General features: G+C 46.4%; 1 protein-coding gene across 1 annotated transcript in view; it reads right to left on the reverse strand.

Annotated features, from left to right (window-relative positions):
- Positions 1-14,589, reverse strand: part of tshz3b (teashirt zinc finger homeobox 3b) — a 34,551-nt gene extending 19,962 nt beyond the window's left edge. The window contains exons 1-2 of the mRNA XM_056413435.1: positions 14,316-14,589; positions 13,290-13,839 (exon numbers count right to left, since the gene is read on the reverse strand). Of these exons, the coding sequence (XP_056269410.1) occupies positions 13,290-13,329 (40 nt within the window). The 5' untranslated portion in view covers positions 13,330-13,839; positions 14,316-14,589. The remainder of the gene's footprint in view (positions 1-13,289; positions 13,840-14,315) is intronic.
- Positions 14,590-14,621: the final 32 nt, after the last annotated feature.

The raw sequence follows: 14,621 nt of genomic DNA on the forward strand, positions 1-14,621 counted from the left end.
GTGAACGGGTTTCATAGGCGGTATCATCGTGAGCTCAGCTCTACTCCTTGTGACTCGTATGAAATGGTTGCAGTAACCGCTGTAGGCTAGCACACGGTTAACGGTTTGAAACCGTGTCGGTTATGGTTCGGCAAAGCTGACCCCTTGGGAAGGGTTCGGAAAAATATTTTGGTTTTGGCCTAAAATATGTATGCATGTACCGCAGTGTAAGACACAGATGTAACGCTGTGTAATTTGGGGGGGTCTCGTTACTTGACACGAATGCCGGTCGCCTCAGTAAAAGTCCCGTGCTTGTTGGACCTATTCAGCTCCGCTCCTTCTCGCCATTAAAGGACTTTCTTCCTATTAACTCCACATTTGTTTTCTATGGGCGTCCACCAGAGTCCGGGAGTCTTAACACATGGAAACCAGAGAGCATTTAACACTTATAGTTCCTTCGTCTCAATGTCATTTGTCTTTTGTCAAGATGAAACAAAGTTGATTCAAGAATAAAAAGTGAGAAAACTTGAAGTGGGAAGTTTGTTTACACTGCCCACACGTTGCGAGATGAGTCAAGCGCTTCGGTCAAAACATTGGTTGTAACATTGATCAGTTGGCGATGCATCCACATCATGTTTCAAGAGCTCTTACATTCTGTCTGCCGGGCCTTTTCACAAAAATCATTTATTTTCCAGCCCCTCTCCTCCTAATTAAATGAGTAGAGCCGCTGAATAACAGGAGAGCCTTTTTATCAGCACTCACTCATTCCACTCCTCCACTGGTGTTGGAGAGAGGGAGGTAGAATCTCTAAGAACCATTTGAGCATGAAACTGCAAAGAAGCCGCGGCAAAGAAAGAGTCCTCTCTTTCTCACCTTTTCTATTTGGTTCTGTTTTATCCTCCTCCCCTCCATTCCTGGGCAAACCCAGGACCAAGTACCAGCAAGGGTCATATCTTTTTAATTATCTCTCCCGCCTTTGATTAATTATTCGGAGTGACAACGGCGCGTTCGTAATGCTTTTCACCTGCCGCCGCTGACTGACGGCCCCTCTGTTGAACTCAAAAGCAAACAGCTGCTGCCATGATCGCCTAGCAACCGGCCAGTGATGGATGAGTACCAGAGATGGATTGCCACAATAAATCACCACGTCTGCCTTGGCGCTATAGAAACCTGGGAGGAGTGAGAGGGGAGGGAAGGAGGGAGCATACCAGAAAGCCCCTAAATGTAACTGTTATTATTTAAAACGGTTACGAGGACGGGTGGAGTTTTGAGAAGGAGCCATGGAGTCTGCCGTCGTTCCCTCATCCCTCCCTTTTGTGTCTCTAATTGTACATCTCCTCTAGTTTTAGATTCATGGACAATCAGTTACAAAAACAGAACCTCTCAAAATACTAACTGAAATATTCTGGAAAAAAATAAAACTCAAAATAAAACTCATGCAGGGTTAACAAGGAGTATCTGTATGAACAGTTCCTCCTATTGTCATGGATGAGAATGAAAACCAACACTGGATCTGCTATTAACAATATGTGTGCAGTGAAGCCTTCATGGTCTTCCTTCTGTCTAACGATCTGCCAATGTTAGCATGCTGGCTACATTGCTGCCTCATGTGCACTGGTAGACAAATACCAATGAAAATCCATGATTCTCAATAATCAATTCAATACCACGGTCTCAAATGAAATCAAAACAATGAATACAAATAGACCGTTTGCATAGTTAGCACAGTCGATTTTGAATCCCTGATGATCTGTCCCCAACCAAACTAAAAAAATAACATGTAAACACGCCATGATATGAAGTCATAATTAATATTATGCAACTCAATGCAACCTGCGTACGTTAGCTATCAGCTCTCATTTTGACCACCTGAAGACACGGCTCTGATCCGGACGTGTCGAAGGCTCCATTTAATTCCTTTAAGCCATCTGAATATTATTGTACGTTGCCTCGAGAGAGGATGGACAAAAGAGAGGTTTGTAAACATCCACCGTCAACTCCGACCTTTTGACCTTTCGGGAGCCTTCAACCTTTAATCCCTCTCCTTTGTGTGGTTTCATGCCAGACAACTTTGGTCACTCCTTCGCCGTTATTCTTCCGTCCCGCCCTTCATTGAGACCACGACCGTCTCCTCCTTCTCCCCCACGCCATCTCCTTCACCCCCCATGTCCTCTCACACACACATACACACAACCACAACCACACTCACAGCTGTAGCTCGGGTTACAGCTCTGTAGCGATCCAGTTTAAATAATATAGTAGTGATGAATGGCAGGGCCAGATTCATATCCATCAACGGGCTCTTTTCTTTTTTTTAAGGAGCATCCATCTTCTATAAGGCCTCCCTTTGAAATCAGGGGAAAGTGAAGAGCGAGTGAGAAAGACTGCGCAGCCCGAACCCGTGGGAGAACCGGTGCGTGTTGGACACTGTGACTGATACACGCCTGCAATCAACCCCCAAGCCACACGAGAGAGAGCGAGAGAGACATACACCGATTGTTATTGACACGCCAAACACCAAACGAGTTCCATCGCGAGGAGATTAATGGAGCCGTAATTCACGATCTATACTTATTTATGATGTGAAATGTGAGTAATTGCGTGTAAAATGCTGTTTAAAGTCGGCGTATCAATATCGCAAGCGGACACAGTTTTCTCTCTCGATGGCCCTGGAGGGTACGCGGAAAGTAACCGGGGGCCCAAACCTCTTCTTCTCCCCCCAATCTTCTCACACACTCACTCACTCATTCAACACCAGTAATCCCCTCCATCTTTCCGTCTGTTTCTCTCTGGCTCTTCACCCCGTCCTCCCGTCCTCCCTTCCTCACTCGGAGGGGGTGGACCCGGGAGACACACAGAAAGACTGTCCTACACACTGAAACGCGTACACATGTGTGCTTGTAAACACACACACACACATTTGTGCATGCACCGCAACACACACACACACACACACATATGCAAGGGCCCTGGCAGGGCCCCGTTTGATAAATGACACACGTCATTGTGTCAGGAGAGAAGGGTGGGTCTGTGATGTATGGCGTGGACGATGAGAGGGGGGAAATCGACTGTTTGGCAGCGAGACGGCGCTCGTCGCTACACCCCCCCTCCCCACCTCCTCCTCCCTCCCGTTTACTGGAAACCCTTCTGAAAAAAAGCCACGCAGCGAACGCGTTAACTCGCAAACACAAATCGATTTCATCCTGCTTTTCCTTTTTTTTTTAAATCTAAGTTTCTCTTTCTTTTTCTCTTTCTCTTTCTTCACGTGCCACCTTTTTTTTCTTCATTTGCATTCCCTGGCTAAGTTAAAGAGAGAGGGAGAGTTCATCGAGGAAACAGAGAAGAAAAGGAGAGAGAATCGGCTGCTGGATCCGGGAAGGAGGGCGGCGAGGGAGAGACGGAGGGGAGGAAACAGAGAAGAGGGAGGGAGGGAGGAAGGGCGAGAGGGAGGGATGAAAAGAGAGAGAGAGGGAGGGAGAGAAAGAGAGGGAGGGGCTGCAACGATATTAATCACAGTCCCGTTTGCAACAGAGATACCAGCATTTCAAATAAAACAGCCAAACCTAGACAAATAGCCTTAACATGGGGCTGTAACCTGAGCACCCTCCAGCAACACCCGAAACTCCTCATGAAGTAGAGAAACACAGAGGAGGCTTCTGCTCTGTGTTTCTTTTTCTTCCCCCCTCCCCTTTTTTTTCTCCCCTCATCGACTATCTCTCTCCTGCCTCTTTTCTCTCTTTGTCGCGAGCAGGCGAGGTGGCTGACATCTGCAGAGTGCATTTAAAGAGGAAAAGAAATGTGTCAGAGGAGTGTGATGCACTCCTTTGCACGCACACACACACACACACACTTGCACGCCCGCGCACGGCCTCCCCCCCCTCGCTCGGTTTCATTAGCTCACTGGCAGGGTGGCACTTCTCAAGCTCATTACTGAGGAAGGATTTATGGCGCGGCAGCCAGTGGCGGAGAAAAGGCATCTGTCAATAATTGCAGGGAGCAGCAACTCCCATCTCCACCAGCTTTGAAATCTCATTAGGTATGCAGTTATCAGGCATAAAGATCAAAAACATTACTCAGCTCCGACAGAAACCGACCAAGAAACATTAATTAGCAACAGGCCCTCGCAGTATAAAATAAAACAGCCTTCCTCCTTACTCCTCTCATCTCTCTTTTTGTTCTTCTTTTTTTCAACCGCCTTTTACTCTCTCTTTCTCTCTCTCTCTCTCACCTGCCTCGTTGTTGGTTTTTGCATACACGCATTTTTTTCCCACCGCGCCCTTCGTACGACCACAAACTGACGCCTTTGCTGGGTTAAAAGCACACGTGCGATGACGTCGAGGGCGGGGATAATTCCCCACGTCTGTAACGGATCGGAACGAGAAGGAAGAATCTGGAGGGCCGAAGGCATGTTTGACTGTCATCTGGCAGTGACTGAGCGTTGACTCTGCAGCAGTGTTTGTGTGTGTGTGTGTGTGTGAGGAGAGAAGAGGAAGGCGCTGTCAGCCTGAGAAGGATGTCAGCCCAGACTGGCCCTGATTACCGGGGCCTCAGACGGGGTCCTCACTGGCTCCCCTGCCTTTCATCACAGCCACCGTCACACACACACACACACAAACGTACACACACACGAGACTGATGGCTGCCAGTCTCGCCTATAGGTTCAGCCAAAGCCTCCGTGGGAAAAGGGAAGCGAGGGGGCTCTGATTGTGGGAGCGTGCCCTCAAACACACACACACACACACACACACACACTCTTTGCAACATAAAGGCGACCCCCACTGAGAGTAAGAAGAAACCCAGACCTGGAGCTGAGCCCAGATGACACTCAAAGGATGCACATACACACACACACACACACACACACAAACATGACATGCTGTCTCCTGGACATGACTGAGAGTATCACGGGCTGTACATGCAATAGAAATAACCATAAACAGGAGCGTGTTGTCTTGCAGGAGACAGCGACGACTACTACCGACGTTTTCTTTCTTGAAAGAAAAAAGAAGAAGATTGAAACCAAAGGGGTCAGCATGTGGTGATGGGTGTGACTCGGTCAGACCACCCCACTACCATAACACGGCAGGTCTGGTCTAGAGCTTTCTATAGGATCACAGTAAATGCACATATATCTGCTTTGTGTCAGCACAGGATGTCCATGTGTGTGTGTGTGTGTATGTGTGTGTGTGGAGATCACTCCATTTCCTGTTTTAGCCTCTTTATTTTTCCCAGGGTGCCTCGGTGTGGGCCCGTCAGCCAAATAGGACCTCACAGCGAGGGGCTGCTGGTTGGATCCGGCCCAAACCACCTTTGATCTCTATTATTACATGTACGTTTACGAGACTTTTACCATGGTTTAATGGGAAGAAACAAAGACCGTGAATATTATTCTGACACAAAACACAACAGACATTTTGAACCCCGTTCTGTATTAAAAAAAAGATATCCACTGCCCGAAACGTTTGAACATGTTTAATATATTTTCCATTTTTGTATACAAAAAAAAGCCCAGCCCAACTACACATGGTGCAAATATATATACTGTATATACAGTGTATATGCATTATTTACTATCTTTTGCAACATTTATTAATTTTTTAACATTTATTATAATTTACCTATTTTTCTATTCTTGTTTTCACTCTTATTCTAGTTATTATTCTTCATTGCTGAGCCTGTTTCAGTACGCTGCCGTGCATTTCATGTGTGACAAATAATATCTTTAGAATTTCCATGCGTTTGCTTTGCTTGCGGCATTTTGCAGCTTTAATTTGCAGATCAGAGCACTTAACTCACAGTTGTTTTAAGATAGTTGCTGATTTATTTTTGCTACATTCATAAGGATGTTATTAGGAATAATAAAAGAAACATGTCCCGCAGAGACACAAAGTATTTGTCTCTCCCTCCCTCTTGTTGTTGGAAATATCATAGGAATTAGATGTTTTATTTGATCTTCTTTTGTGAACCGTGCTCAAACTAATGTTCAGTTGCAGCTGATGTGTATTTCAGATACATAACTTAACCCCAAAAATGAAGAATTAAAAAGAAGGGGAAAAAAGATACAGATGCCAATCGTGAAGAATCTTTTGATGGATGTAACTGCCCTGTGCGTTGCAACCTCTCGTGCACTCTTTGCACCCGCCCCTCGACAGACACAACCCATTGCTCTGTGCTCGCAGGAAACAAAATATCTTTGGGGAGGAGAAGGAGAACAGGGAGGAGATGGGGAGAGAGGGATAAGAATGGGAGGAGGGGGGGAAAATGAGGAAAGGATGCAACCTTGTGAGCCAATTTAAGAAATAACTGCTGATGCATCAGCTATTGACTGTTTGAGCGCTCGTGATAACGCTCAAGGCGAAACTGGGAGCGAAATGACAGCATCAACTGCCTGCAATAAAGTGCAGCACGCCAGACCAAGGGAGCTCTAATTGACAGCTGTCAACCTAATGGTAGCCATGACGGAAGATTCTGGGAGAGAGAGGAAAAGAAACACTGTTTATAAACCATCAGCCACTTTTCCTCAAGGAAGGGAAGAGGAATGGGGGTGGGGGGTGGGTTCTGTCTCTCCTCCCTCTTCCTCTCCGTCTATGATTGTCATTTGTCTCCTCGCCCGTGTTTTCATTCGCTCATGCTTTCTCCTGCCCGTGCACACATAATCCTTTTTTTCTTTCTTTAAAATCTCATTACATTTCTGTCTTTCCCTTTCGCATGATAGAATATTTAAGTATGCAACAGTTCTCCCCACTTTATATCTGTTCTCCCGCTCTCGTTTCATTGTGGCAGAGCGTCGTTTGGGGGCAGGAGACCTGAAAAAAGAAAAAGAAAAAAGAAAAGCAGAGGAGGGCCAGAACTAATCACAGTGTCAGTTAGCTGCCTGGGAAAGACTCACTCTGCACACAGTAGTGCGGGGGAGCGGGGGCCGAGACTCCAGAGGGTTGGAAACATGTGAGGTTTGAGGCTCGGGAGGGCAGATTTGGGATTCAGGTCGACTTAAACTGGCCGAGTTCGCTCGTTGGTGGTCATAAAGACGTGGTGCTCAACCGGTTTTGCTTTTGATCCCGTTCTCCGAGGCGATGCCTGACCCCTCATCAAAGGCCATGTGTCTACTAATATGAAGTATTTGATCCTCTCTCCTCTCCCGGACAGATCCAACTGGGAAGTTATTTACAAGAGATATTCAAAAATAAATATACAGGACTGTCTCAGAAAATTAGAATATTGTGATAAAGTTCTTTATTTTCTGTAATGCAATTAAAAAAACAAAAATGTCATGCATTCTGGATTCATTACAAATCAACTGAAATATTGCAAGCCTTTTATTCTTTTAATATTGCTGATTATGGCTTACAGCTTAAGAAAACTCTAAAATCCTATCTCATAAAATTTTAATATTTCCTCAGACCAAGTAAAAAAAAAGATTTATAACAGCTGAGTGTTTGTCAAGGCTCAGGAAACCCTTGCAGGTGTTTCGAGTTAATTAGACAATTCAAGTGATTTGTTTAATACCCTACTAGTATACTTTTTCATGATATTCTAATATTTAGAGATAGGATATTTGAGTTTTCTTAAGCTGTAAGCCATAATCAGCAATATTAAAAGAATAAAAGGCTTGCAATATTTCAGTTGATTTGTAATGAATCCAGAATGCATGACATTTTTGTTTTTTGAATTGCATTACAGAAAATAAAGAACTTCATCACAATATTCTAATTTTCTGAGACAGTCCTGTATATATTTTGCTGTGGGCCTCATAGAATAAATCATGGAAAGTCTGCACCAGTCTCACGGTTCAGGAAGGCCGGTGACAATAATATGACGCACAATATTATTATTCATATTTTTCCTGTCTCGAATCTTAACAAGTTAACCGAAAACAAAGAATCGAAAGTCTGGTTCGTTATTTCGGCCTCAAGAGAAACGATTCAATCTCACACGTGACAACACGTCATGCTCAAATAATAAATGCTGGTATACGGTTTTGTAACCATAAACATAAAAAGGAAAAAACCTCCCTTGATGTTGTTTCTTCCTCAATCTGAACAATCAATATATTTTGGTGTAGACGGAGGTGGAAAGCAGCTCGAGCACTAAAAGAAACACCACCTTCCAAACGAAGAAAAAACACGGAGAAAAAACAAAAACTTTTCAGGGCAGTTATTTTGAAACCATCCTCTTTATTAGAAATCAGAAGACGAGAAACCTTCCGGACATCATCTTTCAGTGAGGGATATTTTGGTAATTCTTCTCCCATGTCATGTGTTTGTCCTTCTTAGGCGGGCAAGCGTTGTAATGTTGAAGAGGGACTGTAAAAGAGGCGTCTGCCAAAAGTGCCATATAATAATAGTATTTGACCATTCTAGACGACGGCTGCGTTAGATGACATTGGAGTAACAGTGGCTTGAAGCAAAGGGCTACGTGAACGTCAGTGCCTATAAAAGATTATTTGTCACCCTCTTAATCATGAACGCGATTATCAAGATATTTTTAACAAGGTTAATGAGCTTCATTACGTCGCCGTGTCTCATTATCGATGGACTAAACTAGAGGCTCAGGCACAAGGTGCCAGAATATTATTAACATTTGTCTTTCACAAACAACATCAGCTCTCACGTAACGTGTGTCCTACAGCAAAATGCCCCAACAATGTGTGTGTGTGTGTGTGTATGTGTGTGTGAGAGTGAGTATATTTAAATGGGCCACTGCATCTCGACTTAGATCCACCGCGAGTGCAACGTTAACACACATCAAGCATGATTAATCTCTCGCTCTCATCTACAATCAATCACACACACACACGCGGAGAGGCAGAGAAATTCCAGAAATCAGCTGCTTTTCCTTCCTCGGCTGCCATCTATCTCCGGTTGGACAGAACCAGATCTGTCTTGATGTTAATATTTACATAAATCATGCTTAGCCTCTTTGGACACCACGCTGATGATTGGTGTTCCTGGAAGAAGAAAAATGAAATCAACGCTGGGGGGGTTGAAAAATCCCCCCGCTCTGGGAAAGTGTCATTGAGTAGCTAATAATGACCGGTGTCAACGTCATCAATCGTGAAGGGAGCTCGCAGGAGAACAAAACACCTCAACACACACACACACACACGGTGCTGTGTTAACACCGTGCAGCTGCTACTTACTGCTAAACATCCTTCGTTTCACGTAACCCACACAGAAACAATAGATGTGCGGTTGCGCATGTGAGGATGTGGGATTTTGTAAATGTAAAAAAAAACTAAAAACACACACACAGGTGAAAAAATACACTGGACGTCGAAGCTTCCTGCCCCATAACAATGATCTGTTTGGTCTAGCCTGGCTTTGAAGCGCCCGTAACAAAAAAAAAGCCCGCCGGTCGCCCCGAGCTTTGTCCTTTTTTTTCCTGATCAAATAAACACCCTTTGGTCTGAAAAAAGAAAGAAAGCGTGGGTTTGCATAACATCTTCCACCTCAACAATCCCCGCTGCTAATTATAGGAGCGACCTGCTTCGGTACCCCCACCCAAACCGCTGGACGCTCACGCTCAGACCGCGCCAACGCCAACGCCGTGCCAAAGCCACCACCTGTGGTGGGGTTTAAAAAAAAAGAAAACAAAAAATCGTGGGGTAGAGAGGGGGGGGGGAGCAAATGAGGACAGTGTAAGATCAAGTTGATTACATCCAACCACGCCGCATACCCTAATTGGCGAGCGTGACAGTGTGCTGAGCTTGTCATCTCCAATCATTAGGCCCGTCAAGAGATCCATCAGATGCTCCGCCTAATTAGGAGAACGCTAATGAAGCTGGCAAAACAACTCCTCTTTTTAGACGGCTGAATGCGCGACGTCGCCGGGTTTGGAAGTGTGTGTGTGTGTGTGTTATGTCCATGGAGGTCTGAAGGAAGAGAGCGAGGGCGAAAGACACAGTAAGGATGGAGGAAGATGTATGACGTACAATGAATCGGTTCCTTCTTCTGAGCCCCACATGCTAAGGGTTGGCCCGTGCGCCTAAGCCTGGTAAACTGAGACCACATGAGAAGCCCCATATTGGCAGATTCAAAGGGAAGGCCGCTCGGCAAACACGCTGACCTTTAACCAGATTTACGAGTTTATGTCGTTCTTCGCAAATTTGATGGTTGAGTGAATCAGCGAAGCCCGGCGTGATCTATCTGCCGTCTTGGACCACAAAGCCCTCGGGGATTGCTTGATTTTTCCGGGTGCAGGATAGAGAGACAGAATCAGTGACATAAAAGAGAAAGAAAGCTGAAAAAAAGAGAGATAATAATAAGGTTGGGGTGTTCTCTGCCCCCTCCCGAGTTCCTAATCAAGGCCTATCATTTGCCATCCTCCCATAACTCTTGCCATCACTACAGCGCAATCAATTTGACATCACTCGGTGTGCCATGCAGTTCCCCTCAACCTTATAACTTGCAGCTGTGAGCGAGGGAGCGAGCGAGGGAGGGTGCAGGGGATGTGCGGAGAAGAAGGTGGAGGAAGAGGTGGAATGAAGTGTTGAAAATCTAAAATAAAAATAGGAAACTGCCAATCGTCCAAAATGAAACTCGTTTTCTCTGCCGCATCCCACTGCAGACTTGCTTATTCCGGCTGAATAAAAAGTTGTCTCGCTGTGCATCAATCAACCCACCCATCCATCCATCCACCCATCCATCCATCCATCCGTCCATCTGTGCACCCATCCCCCCCCCCCCCCCCCGATTGTGTCCATTAGGTCTAAAACATTTTTATCAAGTAAGGCCCTAGGCTGAGAATACATAAGACTCTCTCAATGTCTGTGTGTGTGTGTGTGTTAGCCTCTGATTGACCATTAGGGCCATTGATGAATGTGGCTGTCAGAGGGCAGACAATTAAATCAAATATGAAACAAAGTCTCTCTGACGGGCCCTTCTGATGGAGCAAAGCAGTCTTCCGCCTCACGATTAGGCTAATAGTTACATTTTTCATACCACTCTACGTGTGTGTGTGTGTGTGTGTGTGTGTGTGTGTGCGTGTGTGTGTGCGGCGAGAAGTATTGCATGCTTGTTTATACGCACTATAAAGTCATTGCAGCATGTCCTCCCAGCATGCACCGCTGCACATTTGTAATTACGTGCGCGTGCTGGTTTGGCTGTGGGCGCATTTCGGAGACCGGGTTTGCTTGAGAGCATAAAGTTGCGAACAAGAGTGTGCTAAGGGAAGAAAAGAAAGGGCTTATAGCGAGATGTTAAAGGTCGTTCATGAATCACTCGTAACTCCCGATAACAAACAGCAATGGTAGCGAAGTGTTTCAGTGCCACGTGTGCCACAACACCAACGCTACGGTGAAGAATCGAGGTCGGGAAAATGGCAAAAAATTCAATCTGAAGCGCAAATTATTGTCGTCGTAAACGATCTGATGAGAACACAGAAACTGTCCCTCCACTTCAATGCAAACATAAAACAAAGGCCGAGAGCGGTTCATTATCCCCGTCAAGTCTGAGGAGAAGGGGGGTGAGGGGTGGGAGGCTAAGAAATCAGAGCTAATAAAAGTCTGTGTGTGTGCAGAGGGGGGCGAGGGGGGGGGAATAGATACACAAAAAGAAACGCAATTAAATGACGGCGTTAATGGCGAGAACTTTGTGAGGGCCAGACGTGACTTCAGCAGGCCCCTCTGAGCGAGCGAGGGTGGGGCAGGAGGGAGGGAAGGGATGTGGGGGGGAGGGGGGGGATGATTTATTGACACTTATCGGGAATGAACAGATCAAAGGCTCGGCCAGATGACAGGCGATCTATCAGGCGTCAAATCAAAGATGGCAATTGTCCATTAAAGCTCTCTTCCAGAATGCACTCCCTCCTCCGGGGCTGTGAAATAATCTCGAGACGAGGAGAAAAGTCTTTCTTTTCTTACTTTCTTTTTTTTTTTACCAGAAACTGAGGGGTCGGGGGGATTAGAGAAAGAAAAAAACAGGCCCGAAACCCTGATGAGAAAAAAACTATGATGGTAAACAGCTAAGAGAGAGAGGTTGTTATATTCAGAATCAAAGAACGAGAACAAAAAGCTCCCTCAAGCCCAATGTTGTGAAACCAGGAGACATTCCAAATGCCCGTGGAGGACGTGGCAGGAGGAGACGGTCGACCACGGAGGACACGAAGGGACATAAACGTTGCGGCGACGGAGCGATGCTGATCACGCCAGACAAAACGTGGCTGAAAGAGTCGACTTCCTTGGACGAGAGGTTAATCCGACTGAGAGAATCAAAAGGCCCCGGAGGCCTCGGTGACAGTCAGCTGACCCCTACAGGGACTCAACTGAGCCCCCCACACCCCACCCCATCCACAGACATCCTCGAATCCACAGTCCAAATGTACGAAGTGAAGCAGCGGGAAAGAGATCAGGGACGCTGCGAACAATCGAGTTCTCTGAGGTGAAAGGAGAGATAATGGAGGAGAAGGAGAAGAAAGAGAAAAAAGAGGCTTCTTCACACGCTGACACTCTTTTTCTAGGACGCGTGCAACCGCTCCGCCGAGGCTGACCTGTGACCTCTTTTTGTCAGAGTGCAATAAGATGACTGCTCTAACTACGGGGTGTTTTCAATTTCAAAGCCTCTTTTCTCTCTTTCTTTTCTGACACGTGTGATTAAAAAAAATATTTTACAATTAGTCCAAAAACAATTATTCGATTAACGTGAGTGTTATTTTTTTCCGAAGTGAGTCCGCTTTTGTGTATGAAACATCAGGAAATGGTGATGAAAACAAGCCCATCACAGTTTTCCAAAGCCTCGGGGGTCCGACCACAGCGGTCCCAAACCCACCGACACACAACCGAGACGAGCAGAACACAGTCGCCTTAAAGCGGCTGCATATGCTGGACGTTTGACTCCAAACGATGAGATGAATTATTTATTTGGATTGATCAATTAATCAACTCGTCCACAAAAGGAACAACTTTGTTTACAAACACTTTAATAATAATTTTAAAAAGTAAAATATGGAGTTTAGGGACTTTGGAATTCCAACAAACACTGGAACTGTGTAAAGAGAGGGATGGGCTTCATATTGCACTTCCACTGATTTGAGCAGGAAGAATTATATGACAGAGATGACAGGACAAATATGAGGGTGGGGGGGGGGTTGTGTTGAGGGCACTGGAGCTGTGGAAAGTACATCCAGAGTGCGAGATGTTTAGTTTCCAGTAGCCCGAACAAGTGAAGTGAATGAGGGAGGAAGGACGGGGAGGGGGTGAGAGGGTAGAATGAAGGTGAGAGAGGAAGTAGAGAGAGAGAGATCGAGAGAGAGAGAGAGGAAAAGAGAGAGGGGGGGGGGGTACATTGCATTGAAGTCAAAAATCCAGTCCGTACCTGATGCGCGCCGAGGCGCCTCCTGCTTCCTCCGCGGCATGTCGGCTTCGGGTGCCCCGGCAGGGAGCACTCTTCTCTGGCCCCGCTGACTCGGTGCTCTGATGCAACACCCCCACCCCCCCCCCCACCCCCTGGATGCGCTCTCAGGGCTCCCACATATATCGGGGGTGTGGGTGGGTGCTTGTGTAAGCAGGAGGAAGGTGCGCAGTTTGGTGATGAAGTAGAAGAATGAGGTGAAGACGGCAATCAAAAATGCCAAACCAAAAATAAAAACACAGAGAGCGGTGCAAATTCAGCGCGACTCCTCCGGCTGGCTGCTCCTCCCCGGCGGGCGGTCGCTCTGTGTGTCGCTCTCTCTCTCTCGCCCCGCTCCACGCTCCGACTTGGAAGGACGCGGTGGGAGCTGGATCTGAGTGCGGGGAGAGGGGGGGGGGGCTTCTCCGTAGAAAAAAAACCAAGAACACGGAGGGCTTTTTTCTCTCTTCTTAATCGCCTCGTGTCTCCGTGTGATCCCCTCTACTTGGCGTCGGAAGCTGCAACAGGCTCGAAGCTTGAAAGGGGGGGGGGGTGGAGGGAAGAAAAAACAAATGATCGCGTCAGTCCAAAAATTATTTTAAAAGCCCAAAAAGTGCGCAAAACAAGAGGACAACAACAGATCAAGAGCTGACACAACTGAAGCCTGCGCCTCCTTCTACGGTTCAACCTCTCCGCCGCTGATCAGCGTCACGTAGCTCCCCGTCTCTCTCTCTCTCTTCCTCTCTTACCCCCCTCTCTCTCTCTGTCAGTCACTGCCTCGTTCCGTCTCCGTTTATCCCCCCCCCTCCTCCCCCCGCCTCCCCTCTCCCGCACGAGCGGGCTAATCAGAAGCTCTGCGCTTATTATGCTTTTGAAATGTGCGTCAGTCGTATTGAAGATGGATGTTAGGAGCGCTGTACAGGGGCATACATATATATTTTCAAATACAGTATCATTCCCAAGCACGCAGGCATGGCTGACAGCGTGATGTGAACGGTAATGCATACTTACTTTACGGGCTGATCCTCCGCCGCGCTATCCATGTGGTGTTTCCTCTTCTTGGGGTTTATTAATGTTTTCTTCTCCCGGCATATCACGCGAAATTCAAAGCCAAGAGGTAGTGGAGCAGCCGAAACGCGCCTGCAACCGTGTCATAAAAATCCATCCGGCTCTCGCGGTTATGAAACAATAATACTATTTTTTTTGTTAAACCACAGGCAGCTTTTTTCTTTCAGTTTCTTATTCTCATACCAAGAGAAAAGAGGAAGAGGGATAAGAAGAAGAAGAGGAGGTGACGACCGGGTACTGGTCACCCAA

Source organism: Pseudoliparis swirei, chromosome 4 (assembly GCF_029220125.1).
Source record: "Pseudoliparis swirei isolate HS2019 ecotype Mariana Trench chromosome 4, NWPU_hadal_v1, whole genome shotgun sequence".
In the NCBI taxonomy this organism is placed as follows: Eukaryota; Metazoa; Chordata; class Actinopteri; order Perciformes; family Liparidae; genus Pseudoliparis; species Pseudoliparis swirei.